General features: G+C 45.6%; 2 protein-coding genes across 2 annotated transcripts in view; one reads left to right on the plus strand and one right to left on the minus strand.

Annotated features, from left to right (window-relative positions):
* Positions 1 to 6,466, minus strand: part of DYNC1H1 (dynein, cytoplasmic 1, heavy chain 1) — a gene marked incomplete at its 5' end in the record, with an annotated part of 59,236 nt that extends 52,770 nt beyond the window's left edge. Inside the window, 6 exons of the mRNA XM_014549046.1 lie at positions 507 to 734; positions 825 to 1,096; positions 2,413 to 2,599; positions 2,930 to 3,185; positions 3,416 to 3,589; positions 6,375 to 6,466. Coding sequence (XP_014404532.1) covers positions 507 to 734; positions 825 to 1,096; positions 2,413 to 2,599; positions 2,930 to 3,185; positions 3,416 to 3,589; positions 6,375 to 6,466 — 1,209 coding nt within the window. The remainder of the gene's footprint in view (positions 1 to 506; positions 735 to 824; positions 1,097 to 2,412; positions 2,600 to 2,929; positions 3,186 to 3,415; positions 3,590 to 6,374) is intronic.
* A 951-nt stretch (positions 6,467 to 7,417) lies between these two features.
* Positions 7,418 to 7,937, plus strand: part of LOC102249463 (phostensin-like) — a 1,238-nt gene continuing 718 nt past the window's right edge. The window contains 1 exon segment of the mRNA XM_014549047.1: positions 7,418 to 7,437. Coding sequence (XP_014404533.1) covers positions 7,418 to 7,437 — 20 coding nt within the window.

The following is a 7,937-nucleotide window of genomic DNA, read 5'->3' on the forward strand; positions in this document are numbered from 1 at the left end:
CCCTTGCCAGCCTGATTGCCCCCAAATGCCCCCCACCAGCCTGGTCACCCCCAACTGCTCCCTCTGCCGGCCTGTTTTCCCCCAACTGCCCTCCCCTTCTGGCCTGATCGCCTCTAACCACCTCTGACTTGGCCCTGCCACCATGGCTTTGTCTGGAAGGACATCCAGAAGGTCTCCCAGTCTAATTATAATTAGCATATTACCCTTTTATTAGTATAGATTTTGCAGATGAGGAATCTGGAGGAAAGGTTAAATAATGTGTCCAAGTCACACAGCTAGTTCAGCAGTGGGTTGCAGGTTCTGGCTCTAGGGTCCATGCAATTTGAGGGTAGGAATGAATGGGTGGAGAACATTAAAGATGTGGATTGAAATGATATAATACAGAATCACTAGATCTTAAAGATGACAGCGACAAGACAGAGCTAAAGGAGTAATAACAATGCAAAACAGAAACAAGTAGTTCATCTGAGTCAATCACGCATGAATTTCTGGGATGGGAATCACACCTGTGGCCTCAGGACCCTGACGATGACTGCTCTCAGCTGTTCGTGCTGCCGTCGAAACTTCCTCATCTGGTCTAGGCGAGCCTGAAGCTTCCTGTGGGCAGGGTTGATTCGCCACACCATCTTCAGATTTTCTTCCCGTTTCCGTTTGACAATGTCTCTCAACAACACCTGAAGTTTCTCATATTCATCATCCCAAGTCTGAAACACTTCAAAGCACGCAACCATAACCTAGGATGTAATTGAAGAAAGGAAGCTTGTTATTATAGCGCAGTTTGGTCTCAATGCCCCGAGGTTGGTTTCTGATATAGTAAAACGTACTTTTTCAAATTCTTCGTAAGCAACATGCATTAGTTTTCTAGTGCCCAACACTTTGAGTAACTGGGAACTCAAGTCTCTTGAAATGGCCTCCACCAAGCGCAGGGCCCTCTGGATGGGATACTTCGTGTTCCGGATCTTTCTCAAATGGGTGAAGATCGCCACAAGAGCCTGCCTGATCTTGTCCAGCTCAGTGGCAGACAGCAAATCGTTCAGAGGGAAATCTTTCATCAGAGGGTTGTAGTCATTCACGGTTTCCAAAGCCTGTTTTAGACCTAGATTAAGAGACAGTTAATGGTTTTCATATAAAGTAAAACAACTCTAACATAATGGTAGATGTCAATCTTACCTCGACTGAAAAGTAATGCAACTACAGGATATTCCGTACAGGCCTACTACTGGGAAAGTAAACTGAAATGTGTCCTCATTATGGGACAGTTGAATGTTGCAAAAGATTTAGTGACAAAGAAACTATTTGATATTTGGGGAAAAAACTCATTAATAGGATGATCCTAGCACAGCCTCAGAATATGGCAAAGATTTAGTGACAAAGAAACTATTTGATATTTGGGGAAAAAAACTCATTAATAGGATGATCCTAGCACAGCCTCATTTTCACTTGTTAAAGAGCATCAGGGATACCCTCATAGTTCATCTTCTTTTGCTTTCTAGATTATCTAAATGTTCTACTAAAAACAAGTTTAAAAAACTAGAATTTCATCATCTTTAAAAACACTAGAATTTAAATTTTATGCCCATGGCACAAGTTAGGTGAGTACGTTATTGACACAATCACAGAAACACCTGGGTCCTAGTCTAGTTTTTTACTTCCCTGGAACAAGATTTTTGAAAACATGTTAAAAAGACATAAAGGTTTCGGAGGTGTTACAGAAAATTCAAGAATACTTTTCCACGTTAGTAAATGCCCAGGTAACGTGTACAGTGTGATTAATGTAATAGGACGATTTCCACCCAAAATTTCCTCTAACATTTGCCGACTGTGGTCCGGCTGCTGGCCCTAACGGGCCTCGTGGGCATGGAGTCGTACACACATGCTAACTGTGCCCGAGCGCTCCAACGTTCGTGTGCCCACTGGGTGCTAACGAAACACCATTCGCTGCGGCCCACGCAGAAAAGTAAAGGCTCCTCGCCCCCTTTCAGAACAGGGAGGGGAGCAGAGAACAGGATGGAGCAGGTGAGAGGAGGAAGAGGAAGTACTGAGCAGCTCTCTGTCCCCAGCCCTGCAGGCAAGTAACTGCTGCTTCTGTGAACCGTCTTCCTGCCACCTGTCTGGGGCACACTGACTTCACACTGAAAGCACAGCCTGCCCGGGGGACTGAGTAACAGGGACAGGATGGAACTCCCACGGCTCCCGACACTCAGGCCTAGAAACCGGCTGTGTCCTCCAAACCCCGGGAGGAAACGGAGGTATGTGGAAAGTCACTTTCATTACCTAGGACTGGGGGAGATATGAGACAAGATGCGAGAGGAAAAGGAAAGGTGGTGCATATATTAACTTTCATCTCAATTACCAGCAAGGTCTCACAAAAGGCAGATTAAGTGCCTGATCGATGATCAGTTCTAGTTTTACCTGTGTCAGTGTCGAAACTGACAGTGGCATGGAAGCGCTTGCCATGCTTCAGGATATCCAGCGTAAGCAGGACCTCGGGGCTCTCGCGCTTCTCCTGTATGCGGTACAACGCACGTTCCAAGTTCAGCCAAAAACTGATTTCTTGTAAGGCCGTTCCCGAAGCAGGGTCTCGGTCAAGTTTGGTCACCTTTAAACATAAAATAACACTGAAGGGTATTCACATTTAAATAAAGGAGGAAAAAGTATCATTAACTAAACGCATGCATTACAATTTAATTTCCATATTTCAAGTGGATTTCCTGCCTGTAAATGACAAGTAGTTGAACTTGTCACAGGTAGGAAAGAGGTCAGACGAAGGCTCAGGGTGATGGTGCGCGTCTCCCACTTCCCCGGGCTTGGCAGGCCTGCTGAGCAGTCCCGGCTCCAAGGGCAGGTACGGCCAACAGTCACCCAAGAATTTACCTCACAGATAACAGAGCGTGAAGCCTTTACAACTACTTTCAGCCTGTGCTCTTACTTTCTGAATTTCTCGGATCCAGCGGTTAACTCCGGATTGTAGCTGATTGAGAAAAGTTGGGTCTTCAACCTTATCTCCAAAGTCTGTAACTTTGGGCTTTTCTCCACGCTCATAACACTGCTTTGCGACATTTGTAATAATTGGATGAATTGGCAGGCTGATCTCTGGAATTTCAATGTTTTGCTGCAGGTGAAGGAGTCCCATTTCAAGTTCTGCAATCTTTTTTTCAACTGAAGGAGCCATTTTATCACCATCCCTAAAAAGACAGAAAATATTTCAATACTTAGTGCACTATTGGTCTCCAAGACATGTTCTTATTTCAGATCTGTCAAATATTAATAGTAAACATTTTATTAACACAACAGATTTACATCCTCTTGGTTGTTAGCTCTACCTCCCGATTCCTGAATTTTACATCATTTTCCAATGTCTTGTGAAGATGTAGTGAAATATGATTCAAACCAACAAAGGGAAAATGGTTTTTACCTGTCTGCCTTGCCAGACTCTCTGATGTAGGACTTAAAGAAAGGAGCCACCGCATTGCTAATGAAAGAATGCAAGGTTTCATAAGGGGAGTCCTCGCTGAGCGTGAGAACGCGGAGCTGGGAAGACACTGGTTTGTCTGCATCAATGACTGGAGTGCGTTTAATGAATGCCAAGCTACAAGAAAGCAAAGAAGAAATTAGAACACAAAGTCTCATTCCTAATCGGTCTTGACAACTGTGGCCTTCTCTGTGTTGCATACAAATTAAAAATTCATTTGGCCCTGGCCGGTGTTGCTCTGTGGTTAGAGCATCAACCTGCACACCAAAAGGTCTCCGGTTCGATTCCCAGTCAAGGGCCCGTATCTGGTTGCGGGTTTGCTCCCCATCCCCGGCCAGGGAACATGTGGGAGGCAACCAGTTGATGTGAGATCTCACATTGATGTTTCCCTCCCTCCCTCCCTCCCTCCCCTCAACTCTCTGAAAAGCAATGGGAAAAAATATATGGTGAGGATTAACAAACAAAAATATTCATTTGACTGTTTCAATTTAAAAATCCTATTAAGAATAGACTAAATTGTTGCTTTTCTAATATTGAAACACAGTGCTCATCTTTACTCACATGAGAACTAACCAAATCAAGGTTATGGTTATAGCAAGGGACCGTGAAACCAAGCAAAATTCATTTGTCTTATAAATGGGTTACATTCATAACCTTGGCCTCATTAACACTAACCTTCCTAGCAACTGCAGGGTACAAGCCATAACGTACTTAAATCTGATCTTAACACTAATTTGTACCATTCACTTATGGCCCAGAGTCACATATCAGCTTGAATAAGCAAAGTCACGCCCAGGTTAAAGTGAAAGTGGGCATTCCAGGCCCCACTGCTCTCCCAGTTCCATCTCCTGCTGAGCCCCCCTTCCCTTCCCCACCTCAGTCACTACTTAAGCTAGATGTTCCTTTCTCCAAACGTGTCGTGTGCTTTTGTGCCTTTGCTTAAGAAATCGATATTCAGCTGCTGAAATTCCAAGTAACCCTGAAAACCCGCTTCCTGCACTGCTTCTTCCACAGGGCCTTCCCTAGCAAGAAGCAATCTCGCCGACCTCCATGTTTCAGGGCAGCTCGCACCGCTAAGACCGTCAGGTGCAGAGATGGCTGTGTACTCACCACCTTCCTCCCAAACACCACAGGCTTCTGGGGAACAGGACCCAGGTTTATTGTTTACATACCTACTGCATGTCTTATGTAAGCAGGTGCTCAAAGGTGGCTGGATTAATATCTTTAAGAAAATTAATATCTGAATTTTCCTGTTCCCAGGCCAGTATTTTATATACAATACTTAATATTCTAAAATGTCAATGAGGTTTCCTGATTGGACACCATGAGAGGAACAAAGTTGCAACAGAATTCCTGCCAAAAATGTACAACCTGAATCTGACCATGGACAACACAGACAAACCCAACTGAGGGATGTGCCGTAGACCACCATCTGTCCTTATCCAGGTCAACGTCATGAAAGACACAAAGGACCAACACAGACAGACACAGAACTGAATTCTGGGTCCCGGGAGAACTGCTGTGAGGAGCTTTACCGAGACAGTCTGAACCCTGGACCTGAAGGACAGCATTGTTCCAATATTGCATTTCCGGAGGCTGATCACTGTGCTGGGGCTAAGGATGGGGATGTCCCTGTTCTTAGGAAATACTCTGAAGTATTTAGGGAAAAGAGGCAGGTTGTCTATAACCAACTCTGAAGTGGTTCAGGGGAAAAATGAGAATGCGAACGTGCTAATGTTAACAGCTGATACCTGGGAGTTCTATATACTAGTCATGAAACTCCTGTAAGCTCGAAATTATTCAAAATAACAAGTTTTAAAAGCAAACACAATCTATTATAACATCTCTATATTTAAATCTGGATAAGTCTACTGGAGTATAAACAGGCACAATATTTCTAGAAGGTGGAAAATCTGGTAACACACATTGAAAATGTCGATGCACCACGTCTGAACCTGTGACACTGTTTTTAGGGATTTGTCCTAAAAAGACTCAGACCTGTACCTAACAGTGTTTACCAGTTATCTATACTAATAAAAGGGTAATGTGCTAATTAGACCGGGAGACTTTCCGGACATGCTTCCGGACAAAGCCATGGTGGTGGGGCCAAGGCAGAGGCAGTTAGGGGCGATCAAGCCAGGAGGGGAGGGCAGTTGGGGGCGAGCAGGCCAGCAGGGGGGGCAGTTGGGGGCGAGCAGGCTGGCGGGGAGGGGGGCAGTTGGGGGCAAGAAGGCCGGCAGGCAGAGTGGTTAGGGGCAATCAGGCAGCCTAAGCGACCAAACGACCGGTTGCTATGACACACACTGACCACCAGGGGACAGACGCTCAATGCAGGAGCTTCCCTTGGTGGTCAGTGGGCTCCCACAGTGGGAGCGCTGGTCGCTCAGCTCACTGACGGGCACCCAGCCCAGGCTCGGGCTCCTCCCTGGCCACCTGCCGCTTCGTGCACTACTACATCCCTCAGGGGATGTCGGACTGCCGGTTTCGCCCGATCCTCGGCTTGGCCTGTGGGGACTGGGCCAAAACCAGCAGTACGACATCCCCCAAGGGGTCCCAGATTGCGAGAGAGTGCAGGCCAGGCTGAGGGACCACTCCGGTGCACGAATCTGTGCACCAGGCCTCTAGTTTATAATAATGATGATTCAAATATAATCTGAGGGCATTATTAGATATGTTACAATGGGTGCCATGACATGGATATTAAAGTAAAATTATTTTAGAATTTATCTTAATTTGGAAATCCTCTTAACTTGAATTCATGAAATCAAAGATAAGATAATGAAATTACAGAGTAGAAATCTTTTGAGTGTATTCTTAATGTCTTCGTCTGAGTCCGTTAAGATTGATGCTTAATTCTCGCAAGCTCAGAACCCGAGATTATGGTTACAGTCACACTACTCACCTGTTGGACTTGACTCCATAATGAATGTCTATATTGATATTATAGGAAATGAATTCTTTTTCTTCTTCTCCTTCATCACCAACATCCTCTACAAATTAAAATAAATATTGTATCACATTCTTGTCAACATTTCCAATTTTGAGTCAGCTCTACTTATTCTCCCTTCCTACCCATTCTTTTCCTGACTCCTGCCCTGGGCCCTCCTTTGCTGCATAATCTTGGGCAAGGGGGTGAACCTCTCTGGGCCTCCGTTTCTGTGCCTGGGCTGTTGGACACATTAAGGAGCTGTTGCTGGGCAGTGCTGCAGGTGGGCGGGCGTGCTGTGCTAGGGGAGTGGGGGTGCCTTACAGCCAGTTCTCCAGGCCCCACCCACTCCCACCTTGGCTCCCTACACAGAAGTTACCTCTCTCTTCCCTTCCTCTCCCTCCCCTGCCCCCCCCCCCATTCTGCTCAGTTGCTAACTCAGCACTTACTATGTGACAGGCATTTTACTAAGTACTTTAGCTACATCATGTCTTTAACCCTCACTACAATCTATGGGGACTGGGATGACTATCACTATCCTTGTTTCCCAGGTAAGGAATGTAAGCAAATTGTCCTCAGACCGTGGCTGGAAAGGGACAACCTAAGAATTCAGCAGTCAGTGATTCTAAACCCAGTGTCCTCACCAGTACACAGGCTGCCTCTCCCTCATCCAGGCCCCCAGGGCAAACTGCTGTCTAGCATCACCCCAGGGTCCCTGAGAGGTGTTCCCCTCGCCTTCCCCTCTGCTCCTGGAGCACTTCTCATGGCCTGCTGGGGGATCGACTTAGGGATGCACTTCCTCCCCCACGGTGGACTCCTGATGCCCAGGAGCCCTTTGAAAAGCTGGCTGGATTTAACAGTAAGATAGCTCAAGACACATGTGAGCACAATTTCTAAATGGCTGAAAATCAAAACAGAAAAATTAAAATAAAAACTGTGTAAGAACGGAAATAATGCAAACCTGTAGGTGTAGCACTAACCCACCAGAGGCCTGGATGATCTAGTCAATTATTTCCGCAATGGTAAGTTACACGGAAACGTGTGCTAGCAGAAATCACTATCCCAGGATTAAGTTAACAGTATGTATGTGAAATCACTATCCCAGGATGAAGTTAACATGGTTCGTTCGCCTTCACTTTCACCTCCGTGATGGAACAGCATAGGCAGCAGACGTAGCTAAGTGATCTTGGGAAGGCCATTTTTCCTCCTCTGGGCTTCAAATTCATGATGTGACACGGGCAGCAGGGCGTGGGGGAGTAAGTCAAGTGGCCTACATGAGATGTCCCGTTTCTTTAAGTGCTAAACACTAGGAAATCTCAGCGTACAGGGCCTGAGCAAAAGCCCTACTTCATTAGTTTTCACACGAGACAAAACCCACGCTTCAAGTGTATAAAATATGACTATGTCAATAAGACAATGACTCTTTCAAAATACTGTTTTTGGTATAATTTTAGGAAGGGGAAGAATGGCAGAACATTCTAGTCTGCCAGATACAAGTTGTTTTTTAAAAATGACTAAAAACAAAACAAAACAGCCCCA

Source organism: Myotis brandtii, unplaced genomic scaffold (genome assembly GCF_000412655.1).
Source record: "Myotis brandtii unplaced genomic scaffold, ASM41265v1 scaffold535, whole genome shotgun sequence".
Taxonomy (NCBI): Eukaryota; Metazoa; Chordata; class Mammalia; order Chiroptera; family Vespertilionidae; genus Myotis; species Myotis brandtii.